General features: G+C 42.5%; 1 protein-coding gene and 1 long non-coding RNA gene across 3 annotated transcripts in view; one reads left to right on the top strand and one right to left on the bottom strand.

Annotated features, from left to right (window-relative positions):
• RAB18 (RAB18, member RAS oncogene family) overlaps positions 1 to 472 on the bottom strand; it is a 34,595-nt gene extending 34,123 nt beyond the window's left edge. For both annotated transcript variants that reach the window (XM_021064710.1, XM_003357752.3), the window contains exon 1: positions 177 to 472. In XM_021064710.1, coding sequence (XP_020920369.1) covers positions 177 to 244 — 68 coding nt within the window. In that variant the 5' untranslated portion in view covers positions 245 to 472. The remainder of the gene's footprint in view (positions 1 to 176) is intronic.
• Positions 468 to 23,107, top strand: LOC102165822. Its single transcript, XR_002336324.1, has 3 exons — positions 468 to 1,020; positions 13,331 to 13,439; positions 19,380 to 23,107. It is a non-coding gene; the product is annotated as an uncharacterized LOC102165822 (long non-coding RNA).

The following is a 24,331-nucleotide window of genomic DNA, read 5'->3' as shown; positions in this document are numbered from 1 at the left end:
CGGACCCGGCGGGCGCGGGGGTGCGGGGAGCAGGGCCGCAGGCGCGAGGCCAGGCCGCCCAGCCCGACCAACGCCCGGTCGGCGCCGTTTACCGTTCCCGCCGCGGCCCAGCAGACAGCGACGACCCAAGCAGAAAGAGCCCCGCCGCCCTTGCCACGGCCGCAGACCCGCCTCACCTGGACTTGCCCACGCCACTCTCGCCGATGATGAGGATCTTCAGCGTAGTCAGCACGTCCTCGTCCATCCTGACCCCGCTCCGCGCCCGCCTGGCCGCGCCGGTCCGACTCTCTCAACCCTTCGTGGGGGAGCTGCCCGCGCATGCGCAGCGCCCAGCCCCGCCGCTGCCTCCTTCCTTTCACACCGGGTGTTTAGGTTGCAGGAGCCCGGGACGCCCCAGATCCGCCTGGACGTAGCTCTGCGTCTGCGCAAACCCAGAGTCCCAGGCGTCTTTCCGGAAGGTAAGCCCTCACTTGCGCAAGCGCAGAAGGAGAGAGCCGGATGTGATTTCACCTACCTTGCAGGCTCTTGCGCCTCCTCAGCCATAGCTTGACCCTCAACCTGTGGCTTGGGTACCTAGGAAAGAACTGAGTTAGGTCAGGGTCGATTAGTGCTCTTTTATTTCAGCAGCTGGTCCCAACAGCTGCATTGTTTGTGCTTGAAGGCAGATTGCCTTAATTTTAGGTATAACGCTTTATGTTATGTAGACTTTGAGCCTGTTTCCTAGTCAGCGGCAATAATACTTAGAATAATACTTAAAATAATTCCAGCTTCTTAGGATTGTGGGGAAGATTAAAGGATTGCGATGGCTCTTTGTAAACTGAAGTGTTTTATAAAAGGTGTGATCGGGTATTAACTTCCTGGCTTACCGTCTGTTAGATTGATGAGGACCTTTCGCACCTCAATTCATCTTCAAAGAGAGACATAAACCTCAGGTAGATCAAGTACATGCAGACCCTCTGGTGGTGCAACTTCAAATCATCTATTACTCATAAGAACTACTACACTCCAGCTGCAGGAATTGTGAGTACATGCTTTGTCTTAAGTTATAAATCTTAGTGAAGGCATCAAACCTCATGTATGGTAACTAGTAAAGTGCCTGGTACACGATAGACACTAAATAAACACTTTTTTGTATCTAATTATACTTGCAGCTAGTGCCAGGTACAATAGGTGTGTATTAAAGAATATATATGAATAAAATTTAAAATAAATTAATGTTTGTTAAATCCCTGGAAAAGCTCTTTCATCAGATATTCAATGGCTCCTTCACCTCCTTCAGGTCTTTGCTTGAATGTTGCCTTTTTAATGAGGCCGTCCATGTACAAAATTCAAAATTTGCAAATCCTTCCCACATTCCCTATACCTCTTTGCATTGTTTTTCTACATATCACTTACTGTCCTCCAATATATATTTTACTAGTTTATCTTTCCACTGGCTAGTCTTCCCCAAGGAAAAGGGAAGCTTTATGAAGACAAGGATCTTTTTTCTGCTTTGTTATGCCTTCTGTGTCTAGAGTAGTTTCTGGCATCTAATATGCGCCAAGTAAATATTTGTTGAATGAATTAATTGAATGAACATTCTGGAGTCCATTTCTAACTTTGGAAGGTGATGTCAATTGGACAACCTCAACCTCTCTTAAAATAGCCCTTGAACCTCAATCAAGTCTATCCAGCCTACTTTGGCTGTGGCATCAAGACCTTATTAGTGAGACTCACAATATAGTCAAGCTCTTCTGCTCTAGGGCAGTGATTCTGCAAGTGTTGTCCCCAAGTCCCTGGAGATCCCCTTCAGGGAAGTACACAAGATCAAAGTATGTTCATAATGATTCAAGATATTGTTTACTTTTTTCACTATTGTTCTTTAATACAACAGTGGCATTTCTGCAGAGGCTACGTAATGTGTGATAGTAAAAGAGATTGAAGGCAGAACCAAATTTGAGAATTCAGCTACTTTCTATAAAGCCAGACATTAAAGATATTTGCAAAAATGTAAAATATGACCACTTTTTCAATATTTTTTGTTGTAAAATAGTTATTTTCATAAACATTTGTCTTAAGCGGTAATAGGTTTATTATTTTTGTAATGGAGTAATACATGTTTAAAATTCCTCAGTTCTAATTTCTGATAGAGTAAATATGAATAGTCATAGCCACATAATCAGCTCTTTCAAGTCCTCAATCATTTGTAAGAGTTTATATTAATATGTACAACCCAAACATTTGAGAACTGTTGCATAATACTATTCATACCAAGATAAAAAAGTTTAAATACCAAGCCTGGAGTTATTGATGCTGCTAGTAACACTGTTGACCTACTTTGGCAACACCATATCCTTTTGGATTTCCTCCTACCTCTTGGCTATGTCTCAGTTTTTTGTGCAATCCTCTTGCTCATTTTTAAACATTTGTGTTTCTTGAATTTTGTCCTAGTTTTATCGTCTTACTCTATACACTGCACACACATCATCTTCTTACATTTTCATGGTTTCCACATCCCACTAATGTTGAGTAATCCCAGAGTTACGTCTCTGATTGAGATTTCTCTCCTGAGGTTGAGGCCAAGGTACCCACCTGCTAAGATATCTCCACGTGGGTGTGCCCAGATGCAGAAAACCAAGCTCAACATGAATCACACTGAACCCATTGTCTTCCCCTCTATTCTAGCTTTTTCTCCCAATTTCATTTTTAAGGAATGGCATTCACACCCACTCAACTTCCCCAGCCTCACCACCTACAGCCAAACAGTTCTACTCCTTAACATCCCTGAAATGCATCCACCTTCTTCACCACTTCCACCACTGCCCACATCAGGTCATCACCATCATTCTTTTGCTGGATCACTTACCTTATCTGCTGGCCTTCCTGCCTCCATTCTCCATTTTTCTCTCCCCTCAGGCTCTTCCCTACACCTCAGCCAAAGAGCTGTTCCTAAAAGGCAAACCTAGTCCTGCCATGCCACCTTTCACATGCGGCTCACTCCCCTTCCAGGTGTTTATTATCACAAGTCCTGATTATCCACCCAAGCTCATCTCTTGCATCCCATGCCTTGTACTCTGTGTACTGGACAAATTAAATTCCTTTCATGTTTTCAATGACCCAGGTTTTGTCTTGTCTCCAGGACCTTGCTGGTCCTTCCTCCCGGAGTCCTCTTCTGTCCCCTGTCCCCCATCCCATCTCTGTACAGACTCACACACACTTTCGCTTGAACATCTCCTACTCATCCTTCATGTTCCAGCTTTGGAGGTCGTTCCTCTGGAACCATTTCCCTGGCCTCCCAGGTCAGCCTTACATGTTCATCTTAGGTGTTCTGATGGGCCTATTGTGGTATGTACGCCACAGTATTATTATTGCATATTTAGTTGTTCATCCTCCTACCAGAATGTATGCTACTGCTGTTGCTTTCTTTTTTTCTTTTCCTTTTTTTTTTTTTTTTTTTTTTTTTGGTCTTTTTAGGGCCATACCCACGGCATATGGAAGTTCCCAGGCTAGGGTAGAATCAGAGCTGCAGCTGCTGACCTATGCCACAGCCACAGCAACACCAGCTCTGAGCCATGTCTGCGGCCTACACTATAGCTCACTGCAACGCTAGAACCTTAACCCACTGATTGAGGCCAGAGGTTGAACTCACATCTGCATGGACACTAGTCAGGTTCTGAACCTGCTGAGCCACAGCAGGAGTTCCCAGAATGTGTGCTCCTGGAAAGCAGAATTGATTACTGCCCTGTTCATTGTTCCACCTGCAGCATGTAGTACAATGCCAAGCATAGAGTTGTTGCTAAAATGTTTTTGGGTGAATATAAAAAACTCAAGTCAACCTCAGGAATTTGGAATAGCAAGATCTTCTTGTTTATTTGTACATACGTTGGGGTGTCTCTTGAATCTCTCTCTTGAACATTAGGGGAAGAAACTATTAAAGTACAACCATTAGGTACTTCTAAAAAGGAAGCAAGCATTGGTGCACAGAGAAGTCAGGATAGTGTTTTGTTGTTCTAAATAGGTGATACAGACGATAAATGCTCTAGAAATTCAGACTGGAATAATTGGGTCACTGAAGTTTAGGGCCACCAGAAAAAGCTTCACCATGAAGCAGGACTTGAACGGGGTACAGTTTAGACAAATATAAAAAGGGGGCAAGTCTTCAAGCAGAATGAATTTAGTATAAACAAAGGTATCAGGACTACATGTAAAAATATAATCTTTTAGGTGGATAAATCTGTCTATAGAGAGGAAGTATTAAGGAGCAGGCGGGAGTAAAGTCATTGTGGACACAGAATATTGCCTGCCCTATCAGCAAACAAAGGCTATTGCTGCCACCAAACCCTCAGCCAGTGCAGCCACCCACAGAGAGTGTCCCCTGAGGGCACTCAGATGGGAAAGAACAAGGCACTGGCCCCAGATAGTTAGGGTGCACATCAAAGGAATGATTTCAATAAGCCTAGACTCTTACATCTTTTCATACATAGAAAAGCACTAAAGCACTAACCTTTTGGTGTTTGATTACCTGTTTTGTTTTTTTTGTTTTGTTTTATATTTACGCTATTTTTTATTGTGATCAATTGTTATTTCCCTAATACATTTTCTTTCTACTATACAGCTGGCTGACCCAGTTACAAATACATGTATACATTCTTTTTTCTCACATTATGCTCCATCATAAGTGACTAGACATAGTTCCCAGTGCTACAGGATTTTTTTGTTTTTTGTCTTTTTAGGGCCTCACTTGTGGCATATAGAAGTTCCCAGGCTAGGGATCGAATTGGAGCTGCAGCTGCCAGCCTACACCACAGCTCACGGCAATGCCAGATCTTTAACCCACTGAGCAAGGCCAGGAATTGAACCCGCAGTCCTCATGGATTCTAGTCAGGTTCGTCACCATCGGGCCATGACAGGAACTCCTTGATCCATCCTCTAATATTAATTCTTTCTGTCAAAAAAGATATAATCAGCTCAGAAGGTAACATCTAAGGAAATAATTTTAAGACCTGAAGTTTGGGATGCCCTGTGGGCAAGCGCAGTATGTGGAAGGGATTGTAATTAAGGAATGACTTGGGAGTTTCCGTGGCGCAGTGGTTAACGAATCCTACTAGGAACCATGAGTTTGCGGTTCAGTCCCTACCCTTGCTCAGTGGGTTAACTATCCGGCGTTGCCGTGAGCTGTGGTGTAGGTCACAGACGTGGCTCGGATCCTGCGTTGCTGTGGCTCTGGTGCAGGCCAGCAGCTACAGCTCAGATTAGACCCCTAGCCTGGGGAACCTCCATATGCCGCGGGAGCGGCCCAAGAAATGGCAAAAAGATAAAAAAAAAAAAAAAGAAATGACTTGGAGGGGAGTTCCCATTGTGGCTCAGCTGGTTACAAACCGGATGTAGCAGTTCCTATTGACCTCTAGCTTGGGAACTTCCATATGCCATAAGTGTGGCCTTAAAAAGCAAAAAAGAAAGAGAGAGAGAGTGAGAAAGATAGAAAGAAAGATGGAAGGAAGGAGAGAGAGAGAAAAGAAAAGAAAAGAAAAGAGGAACATGGTGGTGTGATGGGAGGTGTTCCAGGTCTGTTCTGTTCACAGTATGCCCCCGGCAGCCAGCCCAGAAAGGGACAGAGAGGCAGATGAAAGATCAGATTTGGGCCATTGCCTTTTTTTTTTTTGCATCTTTTTGCTGTTCCTCTCAGCCTCAGTGAAGAGACACCTAGAAACGCTGCTTGCAGAGTTCACCTGCTCTGAACAGGTACCAACACGAGCATTGTGACTCACTGCTTATATATGTATAGGGCTGCGTACATCCAAGTGCAGCAGGCCTTTGTGGCTACAGTTCAGGCGCTTCTGGTGAGAAGAGTCCTACTGCATTCCTCTCCTCCCTTCCCCTAAATTCCATTTGCCCCCGAGCAGAGATTCCCAACAACACCCCGCCTTCCAGATATCTCCGGCCTCCATTGATATGCACAGGAACTTTAGTTTGCTGTCAAGGAGGAGTTCATTTCCTTGTTTAGTTTTTTGATGAGGCCCTGGGGACTTAGGAGAGATGGGTGAGAGGGAAGGTCCCTAAAGGAGGTAACTGGCTTCCCCTACAGGCCCCTTGATGGGATTTCAGCCCCTAAAACAAGAGAGGTCAGGATCAAGAGCTGGAGTAGCCAGATTAGGCTTTGTTGCTTGATACAAACAATGCTGTCTCAAGGCCCATGGGACAGGAGAGCTCAGACTGGGAAGAGGGCCTTGAGTGTAATTCCACATTTGACCCCAGAACTGTGTTATACCTCACACAGTACTGCTTCCTACCAGGGGATTTATTTTACAGAAAAAGGTGTGCTCATGCCTGCCCTCGGACTTCAGTGCTGTTATCTCCACACCCCACCATCCAGAAGCAGCTGGTCTGATGGGCTATGGTGTGATGGTGCCAACAGGATGACATCCTGTAAGGTCGGGGTGCTGTCCTACAGGATGCAGTACAAACTTTAAACCCGCAACCTGCAAATGCTGCTTTGCTAAGAGAATTCATGTTCCAGAGGGAGCGTCTGACCTTCCAAGTTTAGATTTCTTGTTCCTCCTGCTACCCCAGCCGCAGCTCTCACTGGGCCCTTCCCCTTCAGGTCTAGAGTAGAGAAGACTTTATTAGTCCCTTAATTATGGTGTCTTGAGATGCCTGAGTTGGATTGTTCCCTGCTGGGATCCTGATGGATGCAGCCATTCTCTTCACCTCTTCATGGAACTCAGCACCTAATGTTATTCCCATTTTATGATTAAAGAGACAGAGCCACACAAGGTGGAAGTGATTTGCCCTAGGTGCTAAGGCCAAGAGGTGGGGATTGAACCCAGCTGTTCTAAATAGACTTCCCTTCCTCCACATCCTCACCGTAAAACATGCACACTTTACCTAGGGCTGGAAGAGGCTATTTGCCCAAACCAGTGCCCAGTGGTAGGAATGGGAGTCCCAACTCATCTGGTTATTTTCTAGTTTCATCTTTTAACCACCAAGAAGCGAGAAAGGAAGAGAAACTAACTTCAGAGAACACTGATTAAGTAGATATGAGTCTGTGCTATTAAAATCTTCGTGTTGTGCTTATTTTCACCATTCCCTAGGGCTTCTTAGACATTTCATATTGGTGATAATATTTTCAGTTCAAAAGGACCTGTGATCTGTCTGATATTTGAACATGGGGCATAAAGGATGGGCCACTACTCAAGGTAGGCAGGAGATTTTCTTGAAGACATACTAAGTCAATAGTTAACATTTGGAGTAAGTAATAAGATGACAACCATGGTGCCAATGGTTAACAGCTTAGATTACCAAAAGCCAGCAAGAGAATAAACTAGCAAAGTACCTCAACAGAGAATATACTGTTAGAGGTAAGTTTTTTGTTTGTTTTTTGTTTTTTTTTTTTTTCTTTTTTTCTTTTTAACGCTTTTACCTGGGGAATATGGAAGTTCCCTGGCTAGGGGTTGAATAAGAGCCGCAGCTGCAGGCCTATACCACAGCCACAGCAACACCAGATCTAAGCCACCTCTGAAACCTATGCTGCAGCTTGTGGCAATGCTGGGTCCTTACCCACTGAGCAAGGCCAGGGATCAAACCCGCATCCTCATGGACAATATATCTGGTTCTTAACCCACTGAGCCACAATGGGAACTCCTCCAGCTCCCTTTTAAATGATGTTTGCACAATATAGCATTATATTTAAAGTTAGTTTCTTCTAGACAGTATAGAGTTAGTTCAAGATATTTTAAATCCATTCTGACAATCTCCTTTTTTAAAATAGTGTATTTAGATGATTGAATTTGATGTAATTATTGATATGTCTGGACTTAGGCCGACAATGTTTTTCACTCCCTCTGTTTTTCATCCCTGTATTCCCCTTTCCTGACTCATTTTTGAGTTACTGAACATTTCTTAGTATCCCATCTTAATTTAATTGCGTTTTTTTTTTTTTTTTTTTTTTGTCTTTTTGCCTTTTCTAGGGCCGCTTCCTGTGGCATATGGAGGCTCCCAGGCTAGGGGTTGAATTGGAGCTGTGGCCGCCAGCCTACACCACAGCTCACGGCAACGCCAGATCCTTAACCCACTGAGCAAGGCCGGGGACCGAACCCACAACCTCATGGTTCCTAATCAGATTAATTGAACACTGCACCACGACGGGAATTCCAATTGCATTTTTATATTGTATATTTTTGCATAGTTTTTAAATGGTTTCTCTGAGGTGACAGTATACATACTTAACTTTTCACAGCGTAGTCAGCATTTCTCCTCTTCAGTGGGAATGTGGAAATCTTTACAAACATATAGATCTCCGTTACCGCTCTCTTTTGTTCTAGTCATCTTATACGTTACCTCTGTATACACTGCAATCCCCATCAACCACTGTTAAAATTTTTGCTTTCAAACATATTTTAAAGAACTCAAGAGAAGAGTAGTAATCTATTGCATTTATCCAGATATGTATCATTTCTATTGCTTTTCCTTAATTCATGGTATTTCAAGTGTCCTTATGGCATCATTTCTCTTGTCTGAAAAACTGCCTTTAGCAACATCTTCATATCAAGTCTTCTGGTAATAAATACTCTTAGTTTTCCCAATCTAAGATTGTATATCTTTCATCTTCATTCCTGAAGTATATACATATATATGTATATATTTTTGTCTGTTTGTTTTGTTTTGTTTTTACCAGATATGCCTTCTTGAGTTGACAGTTTTCTTATCTCAGCACTTGAAAATTGTTTTACTTTTTTCTGGCCACTATGGTTTCTGATGAGAAATTCATAGTCATTTGAATCATTGTTCTTCTGTAGCCAATGAGCCATTTTTCTCTGGCTGTTTTCAAGATTTTTTTTCTTTGTCTTCCATTTGTATGATTAATATCATACTGGTTATAAAGTGTCTGGGGGTGTATTTACTTGGATTTATCCCATTCAGTGTGTGCTGATTTTCTTAAATCTGTAGGTTTATGTCTTTTGCCAAATTTCAGAATTTTTAGCCAGTTTTTTTCTTAAATTTTTCTGTACCACTCTTTCTCCTCTCCTTTCAGGACTTTGGTGGCATGAATGTTAAACATTTTGCTATTGTCCCAAAGGTTCCTGAGTCTACACTCTTTTTTCTTTTCTATCTTTTTTCTCTCTTCCTACCTCTGTCCTTCCTCTGTCCTTCTCTCCAGAGAGAGCCACTTGTCTTTTTTTCTTTCTGACACCTATTCTGAATAACATGCATATATTGCTATTTCTAAGCTTGACTGTTTTAGACATTATCTGTTGACTTTTCTATCTTTTTTCTGTCTTCCTGCCTCTGTCCTACCTCTGTCCTTCTCTCCAGAGAGATAAGTTGCTCAGATTGTTCAGATATATCATTTCTTCATGTACACTGGGTTTTTCCTCTGACATCTCTGCTCTGCTACTCATCCTAGCCAATGAGCTTATCATTTCACTTATTGTGTTTCCCCAAGCTCCTCCCTCTTGGTAATTTGACTAATACTTTCTAATTCCCCATAGATCCTTCTCAGTCCTGCAGCCAGAAAGTTAGGACTTTAGTTACTGGAATGCTGTACATTTTCATAACTGAGCCCATGTCCATGGTCAAATGATGGGAGGGCAGAGGGAGAGAAAAAGCATTTGGGCCCTGATATCTTGAAAACTCCACTGAGTGGAAAGGATGGTTTTTCTCCCCGAGAATTCTGCCTGCTGCAGGCTTTTGCTGCCTCTGGCTGCTTTTGAATGCTCGGAGGCTGGGACGTGGGAGAACAACGAGAAGAAATCAAGAGAGCTAGATTTCCATATTCTTTCCGAGCTTAGAAGTTACATTTTCCACTCCTCATGTCACCACCAGAGGATTTCTCCTGAAACTCTCTCTTTTTGTGCTCCCCTGCCCACTTCTAGTGCAATGAGCTAAGACAAGGAGATGTCAGAGTGGAAAAAAATGGTAAACTCACAGCTGGTTTAGTGGTATTTCAAATTCTGGTCTTCTTTTCGAAGCCATATGCTACCATTTACTTTGCAGAGCCCACAAATAGCTGCTCTGTACATTCTTTCCAGGTTGAATAACTTCATTCAGTGGGAGAGGCAGGTAGAACATATTTTTTCCCTCTTAACTGAAACTGGACCCTTTGACCAGTGGCCTCTGGGTTTTGGAATTCCTGGCTCTCTCATTTACTCACAGGCGGGGCTAGAACTATTGAGGAACAAAAGATGATCAACCATGTCAAAAGCTCAAACTTCAATAGTACATTTTTTGTTAATACACTTAAGACATATGGATTGATTTTATGATATGCCCTTCACAATCCTTGATACACATGGAGGACATTATCAGAATTAGTCCCATGCTATTCTCAACCCAATTAAGTTGTCAATAGAATGTCCACTTAGGAATAGGCTGCCAGCCCAGTACCACATCAGAATCTCTTGCCCTTGGCTCTAACCTAACTGTACTTACATTAAGTAAGTCTATAGTTTCAGTTTATCAAGAGGCATTGACAAATGCAGAACATGGCAAGTCTGGGCCCCTACTGACTCTCTTCTACCTGGAGCCCTTGCGGAACTCAGGTCCTCTCTGCTCTCAAGTCAGTGTCTTCTGAGTATCCAGCCAGCTGGCCCCAGCCTGCATCCAGCTTCAGCCCTGCCAGCCCTGCTTCCTGGAGTCTGGGTCTTGTTCTTCTTTTTCTCTAGTTCTGAGATAATTCTGAGAACACCCTGGCTCTGGATCTATACTCCTGCTGTCCTCATCCAAAGCAAGCTTGTGTCCTTGTCCTTTAGATCAGGTTTTCCTGGTTAATTAACTGGACAGAATCTGTCTGCTTTGGTTGGTTTTGTTCTTTTATCACTAGAACAATTCTCCCACCTTCTGTTTGTGATACTTTTTGTATCTGCTTTGTCCTTCGATACACTGAGTAGCGTTTCAGAAAAGAATATTGAATAATAATAATACTGAGAATTGCTTTTTTCTAATTCCTGATTTTATAGGTGTATCTATAGAGTTTCACCTATTGTTTGTTATTTCTCATAACTTATCAACGTAATATATTATAATAATGGATTTTGTTATATTATTCTATGCTGAGATAAATCTTGATTGATTTTGGTAAATTATTCCTTTATAAACCATTCAATTATATTTTCTGGCATTTCATTTATGTCTGCATATATAAATATATTCCTAAGTGTGATTTATATTTTCCTATGTCACTTTCACTTAGAGATGAAAGGACACAACCATCGTTGTTCGAAGATCATCATAGATATAGTATAGAGGCAATTCTTTGTGGAAGGGCTTGTTTTTGTACATATCTGCTATTTCTTCTTACCCCCAAACTACTACCCCTTCTTTTTGCTAGCACTCTCCTAATTTCCTTGGGAAATACCTCCTTTAATGTCATTGGGAAAAGTTGATGTCCGTACCACCAGGTCTAGGAGGTGGCACATAACCAAGGCTGGGCTCATCAGCTCATTCCCTTGTTAAAGTGATTTCAGTCTTGAGTGGACACTAGACTCACGGGATGCAATCCTAGAATTCTTACTGACACTGTCGTCGGAGAGGATTCTAGTTTATAAGAGATGCTGAAAGGTTAGGACATGGGCATGGAGTTACTGGGAGCCACCTAGCTACCATGAATACGGAAGCCGAATAAAAAGAGAAGCCAGGACCCAAAACAAGAAAGCAGAGCCAAGATACGGAGACAGAGAGCTCCTGACCAACTGGATCAAGCCAATTACTCCCAGATCTGTTACAATGAGCCAGGATTCCCCTTCTTAAAGAAAATGATGATGTATTTTAAACATACAGATCATAGCAGAGAATATGATGAAATTCAGTTTTATCAAACTGTTAAGCATCCACAGTTTAGATTTCTTTAAAAAAAATCTTTTTAGGGCCACACCTGCGGCATATGGACGTTCCCAGTCTAGAGCTGAATTGGAGCTGCAGCTGCTGGCTTACACCACAGCCACAGCAGATGCCAGATCTGAGTTGTGTCTGCAACCTACACTGCAGCTCATAGCAACACTAGATCCTTAACTCACTGAGCGAGGCCAGGGATTGAACCTGTGCCCTCACAGATTCTAGTCAGGTTTTTTACCACTGAGCCACAGCAGGAACTCCTAGGTGTTCTTAAAGGATTAAAGACAGACTTGAGACACCCTGTGATCTTCTTACAGCCCCTCCCTCTCACCTCAAAGACAATTCCTCTCATAAATTCAGAGTTTATCATGGCAATGCATGATATTATATTTTTACTGCCCATTTATATCTTTAAACCTTTAACTTTTTTACAGGTTTTTTTAACTTTATAATTTTATCAAATTATACAGATATGTCTTCTAATTGACTTTTTTATTCAATGTCATGTTTTGGAGATTTAGCTGCAGAGTTTAGTTCACTTAAAGTGCTGAGTCTCAAATTCCATAAAGCTAGGTATTCCTCATTCTTGCTCTGGTGTTTCTGGTATTTTGCTAGTTTATCTTCTTTTCCCTGAAGCCAGGTTGGGTTTGAGTTTCCCTTCCTTATCAGCCAAAGAGTCCTGACTGATCCATTCAGGAGGCATCTTAAAGTCCCCCATGTTTTTCTCTCTTCAACGTGATAAAATCCCAACCATCAGCATCAATCTTGGTTAAGGCATTGTTTTTGAAAGGCTCTCATAAAATAAAGGTATATCCAGGAAGAGCCAAAGACGAATTTATCACATTTTGCATTGAGCCTAGAACCATTGCTACTTTGGTTAGCTATCTCCTGAAAAAAGACAGGACCCTGGGTTGAGCTCAGTAAGCAGCCAATTTCACAGGAGACTCTGAAGGAGAAAGGCTGACCTGGGGGAGATTCCGGGGATACAGGGTTGGCCAGAGGAGCACTGGGCTCCTGAGATGGGTTAGCAGCTTTGCCTTAGAGGAGGAGACACCTTTTTTATGAAAGATAAGAAGGTCTACGGGAGTTCCCATTGCAGCTCAGTGGTAATGAACCTGACTAGTATCCATGAGGATGTAGGTTCAATTCCTGGCCTCGCTCAGTGGGTTAAGGATCCAGCATTGCTGTGGCTGTGATTGTGGCCAGCAGCTGCAGCTCTGATTTGATCCCTAGCCTGGGAACTTTCATATCTACAGGTTCAGTCCTAAAAAGGAAAAAAAAGTAAATAAATAAAAAGCAAGAGGATCTAATTAGACAGACCTGGTTTCAAAGCTTCATTCAGGCACTTATGGTCTGCGTGGATGGAGGCAAGCCATTCATTTGTGAGCTCTGATTTCTCCATTTGTAAAATGAGATGAATTATACCTACCTTTAAGGGGCGATTATACTATATGACATGATGAATATACGGTGTCTGGTGAAGAGTGGATCATCAATAGCGATACTATTATTTTTTCAACAGGGTACATCAGGACCGATGTCAGTGTGAGTGGTTCTGTTGCGGTTTCACCACGGAAGGATTACTTGAGAATTGTTTGCTTTGGGTCCAGTTTCAAAGCTGGGGTTTAAAGGTAAGTTTATCAGGAACCTTACTTTTGTGTGTGTGTGTGTATGTGTGTCTTTCTGCCTTTTCTAGGGCGGCTCCCGCGGCAAATGGAGGTTCCCAGGCTAGGGGTCTAATTGGAGCTATGGCCACTGGCCTACGCCAGAGCCACAGTAACACAGGATCCTAGCCGCGTCTGCAACTTACACCACAGCTCACGGCAACGCCGGATCCTTAACCCACTGAGCAAGGCCAGGGATTGAACCTGCAACCTCATGGTTCCTAGTCAAATTCATTAACCACTGAGCCACGATGGGAACTCCAGGAACTTTACTTTTACTTCCAGCAAAGATGTTTCTTGAAAACCTGGCAAGTTGGAGCAAATCACTCAGTGTGACATCCATGCTCCTAGCCTACAACACAGGAAAATACTAGGGTAAAAAAGGAACATGAAGAGCAACTGAAATGGGGGAGGGGCAGGCAGAGAAGGGGACAGAAGGCAAAGGTGGACACTATCCCTTAAAAGGTTCTGAGGCTCTTGTTTAGGGTAGGCATGAGTTTTTGTGTTTGTTGTGGTGCGATGAGGGGTATAGTCCTTCAGACCTTCTCTTGGGTTGGCAGAGATGACCTCCACTGGGGTAGAGAATTCTATGAGTCAGGGTCTCACGTGTATTGAGATGGTGTAAAGTGATGGTGTTTGTGATTCCAGGAGCAATCATTTCGCATGCAATACGTGTGTGAGCACTGCTGGGAGAGTATATTCCTTTCTCAGGATAGATAGTGCCCATGGCACTCAAAGAAACTTGAGAGTTCTTGGGTGACTAGGAGAGACCCCCACCCAGGAAAATTGCCAGGCTCTGGGAAATCCCAGAAAGAGGACTTGGGGGGGGGGGTCCGTCTCCCCTCCTGGACCCTTTAAACCACAACATGAACACAGTCACTCCACATTCAATGACTTGCGTCCAAATCATAGGAGCCATTCTGATTCATGTGTGAACTTCCCATTGAATGCAACGCAGTAATAAAACCAAGTTACTCACTGAAAGGCTCTTGGTTCAGAGAGCATATGCTGGCATGTACAAACGCTGTCATTAGAAAAAAAAATTACCCTGATTGGTAGAGAGAACAAAGAGGCTTCTGGAAAGCTTGTAATGTTCTGTTTCTTGTTCTGGCTGCTGGTGAAGAATGTGTATAAAAATGAATAGAGATGTACACCTATGAATTTTGTACTTCTTTTCAGGATGTATTTTATGATGTGACATAAAGGGTTTTTTTTTTTGGTTTTGTTTTTTTGTTTCTTTTGTTTGTTTGTTTGTTTTTAGGGCTACACCAGCAGCATATGGAAATTCCCATGCTAGGGGTCAAATCAGAGCTGCAGCTACCACCCTGCATCCAACAGCCACATCTGAGCCAAGATCTGAGCCACATCTGAGCCAAGTCTGTGTCCTACACCACAGTTCACAGCAACACTGGATCCTTAACCCACTGAGCAAGGCCAGAGATTGAACCCAAACCCTCATGGATCCTAGTCTGGTTCGTTTCCGCTGAGCCACGGTGGGAACTCCCACTAAGAACTTTAATGAAAAAACGAACCCTAGTGAGCGACAGCTTTCTGTGTGATGAGGGTGGGCATGCTTACTCTTCCCTTTACAAGTGCTGTTCCAAAGCTGTGGAAATAAGCCCAAGTATGTTTGACCCGGCTTCTCTTTTTTCTAGTTTTTTTATTTGTTTGTTTGCTTATGTTTTTAAGGGCTATACCCACAACATATGGAAGTTCCCAGGCTAGGGGTCTGCTAGGAGCTGCAGCTTCTCACCTACCCTACAGCTACAGCAATGCCAGATCCAAGCCATGTCTGCAACCTGAACCACAGCTCATGGCAACACCAGATCCATAACCAACTGATCAAGGCCCGGGGATTGAAACTCCATCCTCAGGGATACTAGTTGGGTTGGTTACCACTGAGCCACAATGGGAACTCTGATACAAAGTATTTAAAAAAATATCTGAACTGACTAAACACTGCTTCCTTTCAAGACACGTATGGGGGTGGCTAGATAATTCTTATCAATGGGAAAACAAATTATGTTGAACTCTTCTCTTACACAGCTGGGGAGGAAGACAATGGGGGTGGTGTTGACACAGGAAAGACAGAAACTTCAGTGTCTGCCAGTTCTTCTGAGTTACACAGGGGTGAGCTCCCACGGAGATGGATTTTCTTTTTTTCCTTATTTTTTTTTCTTTTTTTGCGTTTTACGCCCGTGGGTGCGGCATATGGAGGTTCTCAAGCTAGGGTCAAACTGGAGCTACAGCTCTCGGCCTGTACCACAGCCACAGCAATGCAGGATCTGAGCTGCGTCTGTGGCCTACACTGCAGCTCACAGCAATGCCAGATCCTTGACCCACTGAGCGAGGCCAGGGATCTAACCTGCAACCTCATGGTTCCTAGTCGGATTTGTTTCCGCTGAGCCATGATGGGAATTCCGGAGATGGATTTTCATTCAGAAGAATGATAGATGCCTCTTTGAATTCACAGAGGTGGACCCCAACCCGAGGAAGGAGTGGAGAGCTAATCATTCTGCCCTGTAAATAAAGGGACTCTAGGGGAGTGCTAAGAGTGAATGAATCTAGAGTATTAGGGAATAAGAGGTGATGGCTGAAGGACAGGACTGAGTAAGCCGATGACAGAGTGAAGCCTGGGGAACGATGGCCAGAAAGAATGGGATGCATTCTAAGATGCTGTAGCCAAAGAACTTCTAAGAAGAGAGGTAAATGAGAGTTCCCATTGTGGCTCAGCAGAAACGAAGCCAGCTAGTATCCATGAGGCTGCAGGTATGATCTCTCGCCTTGCTCAGTGGGTTAAGGATCTGTCGTGGCACAAGCTGTGGTGTAGGTTACAGATGCGGTTCAGATCCCAAGTTGCTGTGGCTGTGGCATTCGCTGGCAGCTGCAGCGCCCATTCCAACCCAAGCCTGGGAATTTCCATATGCTGCACCTGTACCCCTCCCCTGCCCGGAAAGAAAGAAAGAAAAGGAAGGAAGGAAGGAAGGGAAGGAAGGAAGGAAGGAAGGAAGAGAGAGAGAGAAAGAGAGAGAGAGAGAGAGAGAAAGGTAGGAAGGAAGAAAGAAAAGAAAAAAAAAAAGAAGTGTCTGATAGTTAATGTTCAATTGTCCATGTGGCTGCGATGAAGCCTCTCCATTGCTGCAAATCACCACTAACATCTGCTACCTCAGCTATCCCGTTACTCACCTGCCCTCTAATATTACAGACCAGCCAGAGAGATAATGTAAGTTACTGACCCAGAGAGAGTGTCTGTTGATCTGGCTGTTTTAACTCGTCTGTGGCAGAACACTGAAATGACTTTCTTTTAACAATGCGACGTGTCTGCAACTTGGTGATTTGGGCACAGTCTCTTAAATTGTAAAATGGCAAAGTGTGGCACCCCCATAAAAAAATGATCGGGGGGGTTCCCTGGTGGACAGTGGTTGTCACTCCTGTGCTTGGGTTCCATCCCTGGCCTGGGAACTTCCACATGCCATGGGCGTGGCCCAAAAAATGACCTGGGCCTCTAAGGAGATAGCTAATCCTGACTCATGGAATGTAATTGCTGTTTTCATCTTCAAGTGCAGAAGATCAGTGTCTCACTGGCAGCTTTGGTGTGGGACAAAGAGCAGTAAAACTTGAAGTCAAGGTGGTAAACCATATTTCTTGGGAAAGCTACCTAGCATCTATAAGCTTGTTTCCTCATCTATAAATAGAGGAAAATAACTCTCCTGTGGAGATTCTCCAAGATCTAAATGGACAAATGCATTTGAGGTAAATCTCTTGGCAAATGGCATGTAGTAAATACTCAATAAATATTACCTCCTTTCCTTCTTTCATGTCCTTAATGTTGTATGTAGAAGTATTCTGTAACTTGTAAAGCCATTAAAAAAATTAGTGGTGGAGTTCCTGTCGTGGCACAGTGGAAACGAATCCGACCAGGAACCATGACGTTGCGGGTTCGATCCCTGGCCTTGCTCAGTGGGTTAAGGATCTGGCGTTGCCGTGAGCTGTGGTGTAGGTCACAGATGCAGCTCAGATCTGGTGTGGCTGGCTGTGGTGTAGGCTGGTGGCTACAGTTCCGATTGGACCCCTAGCCTTGGAACCTCCATGTGCCATGGGTGAGGCCCTCACAAAGACAAAAAGACAAAAAAAAAAAAAAAAAAAAAAAAAAAAAAAAAAAAATTTGGTGCTAAGGTTAGTGAGAATGAAAAAATTTGTAGATTATTTGAAAAGCGTATTACTTCATTCATAAGAGCAAATTTTCAGAAGTGGAAACAGTATTTTTATTACAGTTTTTATTATAGTACTGGAAATAGTATTATAGTTAATTTACAAGGTTCTGCCATTTCTGCTCTATAGCAAAGTGACCCAGTTATGCTTATACATACATTCTTTGTCTCACATTATCTCCATCCTGATCCATCACAAATGATTGGATATAGTTCCGTGTGCTATACAACAGGATCCCATTGGGAAACAGTATTTTTATGCAATAAATTAAATTAATGATTTCAATGCAGTGCAGGAATTTTTAGCCAGGATTGGTTTTGCTCCCAGGAGACCTTTGGCAATGTCTGGAGTCATTTTTGGTGTCACAAGTGAGAGAAGGCTACCAGCATCTAGTGAGGTGAGGCCAGGGGTGCTGCTAAAATCCTGCCACACACAGGACACTGCCCTACAGCATAGAATTATTCAGTTCACTATGTAGAGAGCATCTTTATTGAGAAACCCTGTTTTGGTGGTAAGACTAGTTAGTCTGGTTAGGCTTGGTTTCAATTTTGTTGACACCCACATACATATTAACATTATTAACATTCCTTAACCTTAGGTTTAATTCCTTAACCTTCCTTAACCTGTCAACTGTCATGAAGAATGGGAAGTTCCTTTCTAAACTGACCCCTATGATGATACATTCAGGCAAATAAATTACGTACCACTACTATGAATGCGAAGCTTATGTCCTGCTCCTGAAAAGTCTAGGAAACCATGTCACTAGACATTGTTCTCCACACCCCACTAAAAGGTGGATTTTAGGAGTTCCCGTTGTGGCGCAGTGGTTAATGAATCCGACTAGGAACCATGAGTTTGCGGGTTCGGTCCCTGCCCTTGCTCAATGGGTTAACGATCCGGCGTTGCCGTGAGCTGTGGTGTAGGTTGCAGATGCAGGTCGGATCCCGCGTTGCTGTGGCTCTGGCGTAGGCCGGTGACTACAGCTCTGATTCGACCCCTAGCCTGGGAACCTCCATATGCCGCAGGAGCGGCCCAAGAAATAGCAAAAAAAAAAAAAAAGGTGGATTTTACCTTATGAAGTGTCACCATTTTTTCAACCTGTACAGTCCCACCGGTCTCCAGCAAAACTTAAAAAACCAAACCAAACTCCACCATCCCTATTCATTTCCTGATTCGATACTGAGGATACAGCTTGTGGAGAAGGTGAAAGCTTCAGTGTAAGGGCCCTCTTTCAGACCAATCCCAGATCTTCACTTTAGAGATCAGAATGAGAGGATTCTGAGCTAGAAAAAAAATTGTTCAGAAACATTTCCAGGATGTTGGAGAGTAACTCTCAGAATTGTTTTTTCCTTGGGACTTCCCGTGGTGGCTCCGTGGTAATGAGCTCCCTGTCTAGTATCTGTGAGGATGCAGGTTCAATCCTTGGCCTCGCTCAATGGGTTAAGAATCCAGCATTAGTGTGAGCTATGGTGTAGGTCGCAGATGTGGCTCAGATCCCCTGTTGCTATGGCTATGGTGTAGGCTGGCAGCTGCAGCTCCAATTTGACCCCTAGCCTGGGAACTTCCATGTGCTGTACATATGGCTCTAAAAAGCAAATAAAATAAAATAAAATAAGATAAGATAAGATAAGATAAGATAAAATATAAAATAAATAAAATAAAATAAAATGTTCTCTCTGGCTATGAATCTAACAGGGTCTGTAGCTCGTGACCTGTGGCGGCTGACCATTAGGACTGCTCCGTGTAGCGCCTTTGTACCCTGCTGTCCAAACCACAACTGGTCCACAACAGCAAGACCAGAGCTGGGGCAGGGCAAAGGAGCCAGGGAAGGTGGAGCGTGGAGTTGTTCTAGAGTAACGATGACGCGCTCCTTGACTTTGTACGTACACGGCACATTATTTATTGGATCCTTTTAACAACCCAATGATGTAGGCAGCATAAGTGATCTTATCCGGAGCTTTCCAATCAAAGCAACAAACCTATCAAGTTTTTGAGTGTCTTTGCTCTAAGTCATGCAGCTAGGGTTCAGACCTGCAGCAGATGGAAGTTCCCAGGAGGCTGGGGGCTAGGAGTCGAACTGGAGCTGGAGCTGAGACCTACACCACAGCCACAGCAATATGGGCTCTGAGCCACATCTAAGACTTATGCTGCAGCTTGTGACAATGCTGGATCCTTAACCGACTGAGCGAGGCCAGGGATCAAACCCGCATCCTCCGGATACTAGTTGGGTTCTTAACCTGCTGAGCCACAATGGGAACTCCCCTTCCTGTTCTCTTGATTCCATTTGCTTGTCCCAGTTGCAGAGGAGAACTGGAGTTACAAGCCTAGTGTAACAGGGCCTGCAGGCTGCAGAAAGGGGCAGAAATCCTTCACCAGAACAATCTAACTCGCTGATATTCTCCAGACCAAAAAAGGATTGGCCCTACATCAATCTTTGGGAAAAATCATTTGTTTCCTAAAAAGTCATTTTTGTATCATCATCAATCATCCTGAAAGGATTTTTCAAAATTAGCTTTTAAATAAAATAATTATTTTGTTTTTGCCTAATTTAACCCCATTCTCTATTTTAAACCCTATTACTGTGATTTAATGTGTTTTTTCTTCTGGATGATTATCTATTTAGTGAATTTTTTGTGTCTTTTTTTTTTTTTTTTTTTTTTTTTTTTGTCTTTTTAGGGCCGCACCCAGGGCATATAGAAGTTCCCAGGCCAGGGGTCGAATTGGTGCTCTAGCTGCCAGCCTATATCACAGCCACAGCAAGGTGGGACTCAAGCCTTGTCTGCGACCCATGCCATAGCTCATGGCCATGTCAGATCCTTAACCCACTGAGTGAGGCCAGGGATCAAACCCGAGCTCTCATGGATCCTAGTCAGGTTCGTTACCAGTGAGCCCTGGTGTGAACTCCCAGGATGATTACTTTAAATGCTTGAAGACAGCTTGTTCTAAATTAGCAAGGCCATGGTCTGAATGGCCTTATTCCTTCACTAACTCTCTTAGCTATTCATTCTCCCTTGAAAGGATCTTTTAGTTCCCTTAATTTCCTCTTACTTGAAAGCTCAATGTGACTGTTTCCATACAGAACAGACAGATCTGTTTTCCTTTCTGAGAATGTGGAGTCACACTTGTTCCAGTTATAGGAAGTCATTTTGATGAGAGGTTTTGTGTGTTTCAGTGTTGGAAGGTAGTTTTAGCTTTGATATTTGCTTGTTTTCAGAGGAGTTAGAAGTCTCACAGTGAACTCTTGATGCTATTTAAAGTTAGGATTTTTTTTATACTTAGTTACAAAATTATAGGTTGTCTTTATAATATGAAGGATAAAACCAAGAAGGTAGTATTCCTGCAGCAGTGGAGAGACATTGATTAAGACTATGTACCTTCTAACTTCTAGAAACACAACTCAGAATTATCCTGTTCCTCTTTTGGCTGCCTTACTTTGAAAATTCGTAACTTCAAGGACATGGGAAAAGTCTGAGTGACTAAATACAATTCACTCACTTCTCCCACAAAGAGGGGCTTCAGCTGAAGAAAAAACCATGTACTTCTAGAGAAAATAGGGAGACAGTTATTTTAGGAGTCACTGAAATGGAAAAATTCAGCACAGATCAAGAGGGGCAAGAACGTCGCTGGATGAAACTGATTTGCTGAAGTTCATCAGCTCTTTAGCACTTCAGTTCTTGACTCTCTTTAAAAGGAACCACACACTAATGACTGGTTTTCTTGTAACCAAATGTTTCCTTTCTCATCTTCAATCCATTTTTTAACATAGCAAAAATTTATAGTTGCTGAAAATGCCTGCTTCAGTGAATGGTAAGTTTATTGGGACCACAGAAAGCAAATCAAGAATCTCTCTCCCTCTCTCCCTCTTTCTCTTTCTCCCCCCTCTTTTCTTCTCCCTCCCCCTTCCTCCCTCTCTCTGTCTCTCTCTCACACACACACACAAACACACACACAAGCACACATTTTTGTGCGAAGTATAACCTACCATATAAAATGTACAAGTACAGTTTAAAGAATAGTCGAGAACTGTATGCCAGTGCAACCATCATACATGTCACAATATAGAAATTTTCTAACACATCAACAACCCCTCTGGGCAGTCTTTCTTACCCCAGTCCCCCTGCTGTCCATGACGGGTCACCCCTTATCAAGACTTTTATGAGAATCACTTCCTGCTTTCAATTATACTATTATCACACATGCATTTATTATCATACATATACATATGTTATCATATCACACAAGTAATATGTGTACTTTTGCTTGTTTTTAAATATAAGTGAGATGATATATTTTGTCTTGCTTTTTTCTTAATCTTTCACAAGATGCATTTAGATTGTGTGCAGCTAACCAAAGGATTTTTTATCATAGCCATCTTCATTGCTGCAAAGATTCTGTTTTATAAAATCCCACAACTTCTTTATCCTTTCTGCCAGTTAAGACCATTAGTTTCCAGCAGGGAATAACTATATCAACCACACTGCTGTGAACATTCCTGTGTGTGTATCCAGGGTATAGCTAGGAGTGAAATTTCATTCATTTGGTAGGCATATCCTGAACAAAACCATGTAGCATGTACTGTTAAGCCATTTCTCGTTCATTCTACATGTGAGTTCATTTTTTTGTCTTTTTAGGGGCACACCTGCAGCATATGGAAGTTCCCCAGGCTAGGGGTTGAATGGAAGGTTTGCACCACAGCCACAGCATTGAAGAATCCTAACCTCATCTGTGACCTACACTACAGCTCACGGCAATGCCAGCTCCTTAACCCACTGAGTGAAGCCAGGGATCAAACCTGCATCCTCATGGATCCTAGTCAGGTTCATTACTACTGAGCCACTGCAGAAACGCCTACACATGAGTTCTTGTAGTTCCATGGCCTTGCCAACTCTTGGTATCGTGAGACCAGAAAAATTTTTTCAATCATGTTGCAACTTACAGGCTGCAACCAAGACATTCCAGGAAAAACAAAGTTTTGGGAGAGATTCTTATAATTTTTCTGTAAATTCAAAAATTTTTATACTCAGTCCTAGCTAATATTTTCAACAAGTGGAGATCCACAGACCACAGGTCCAGATATTTAAAAGTTATAAATAAGTCAAGGCAGTAAATGGTAAAATCTAAAAGTCACCAGTTTGGTGACACTGTATTGGAATCTCATGATTTAATATGCATTCCCCTTGTCACTAAGGAGGTCTGTCACCTCCTCCAGTTTATCAGCCATTTGTATTTCCTAATTTGTGAAGTGCTTCTTTGAAGTATTTTGTCCATTTTTAGGGTAGGGTTTTCTGTTTTTCTCAGTGTGGAAGGTCTCTAAATGTTCTGAATACTAGTCCTCTGTCAGTTGTAGAGTTTGTTTATTTATTTATTGTCTTTTTTTTTTTTTCTGGCCTTTTCTAGGGTCACATCCGCAACATATGGAGGTTCCCGGGCTAGGGGTCTAATTGGAGCTGTAGCCGCCAGCCTACACCAGAGCCACAGCAATGCCAGATCCGAGCCGTGTCTGTGACCTACACCACAGCTCACAGCAACACTGGATCCTTAACCCACCAAGCAAGGCCAGGGGTCAAACCCACAACCTCATGGTTCCTAGTCGGATTCATTAACCACTGAGCCATGACGGGAACTCCAGTTGTAGAGTTTTTTAAAAAGTCTTCTCCCACACTGTGGCTTTGGTTTTCACTCCTTTTATGACTTTTGAAAATGAAATGCTTAATTTCAATGTAACTGAATTTATAAATATTTTCCTTTAGGTACTTTACTGTTTTTATTCATATTTAAGAAATTCTTTCCTAGATAAACAAGAAGGTTCTACTGTATAGCACAGGGAACTCTATTCAGTATTTGTAATAGCCTATAATGGAAAATAATATGAAAAAGTATATATGTAATCAATGAAATAGAAACAAAGAAAACCATAGAAAAGATCAATGAAATGAAAAGCTGGTTCTTTGGAAAGATCAACAAACTTGATAAACCCTTAGCAAGACTTATCAAGAAAAAAAGAGAGAGGACTCAAATCAATAAAATTAGAAATGAAAAAGGAGAAGTAACAATGGACACCACAGAAATACAAAGGATCATAAGAGACTGCTATATGCAACTATATGACAGTAAAACAGAAAATCTAGAAGAAATGGACAAATTCTTAGAAAAGTACAATCTTCCTAGACTAAACCAAGATGAAATAGAAGAGATGAATGGACCAATCACAAGTACTGAAATTGAAATGGTGATTAAAAAACTTCCAACAAATAAAAGTCCAGGACCATATGGCTTCACAGGCAAATTCTATCAAACATTTAGAGAAGAGGTAACACCTATCCTTCTGAAATTCCAAAAATTGCAGAGGAAGGGACACCCCCAAACTCATTCTATGAGGCTACCATCACCCTGATACCGAAACGAGACAAAGATACCACAAAAAAAGAAAACTACAGGCCGATTTCACTCATGAGCATAGATACAAAAATCCTCAACCAAATACTAGCAAACCACATCCAACAGTACATTAAAAGGATTGCACATCATGATCAAATGGGATTTATCCCAGGGATGCAAGGATTTTTCAATATCCTCAAGTCAATCAGTGTGATACACCACATTAACAAACTGAAGAATAAATATGATAAATATGATCCTCTCAATAG

The sequence above is a fragment of the Sus scrofa genome, chromosome 10, assembly GCF_000003025.6.
Source record: "Sus scrofa isolate TJ Tabasco breed Duroc chromosome 10, Sscrofa11.1, whole genome shotgun sequence".
NCBI lineage: Eukaryota > Metazoa > Chordata > Mammalia > Artiodactyla > Suidae > Sus > Sus scrofa.
This window is presented reverse-complemented; position numbering and strand designations above follow the sequence as displayed.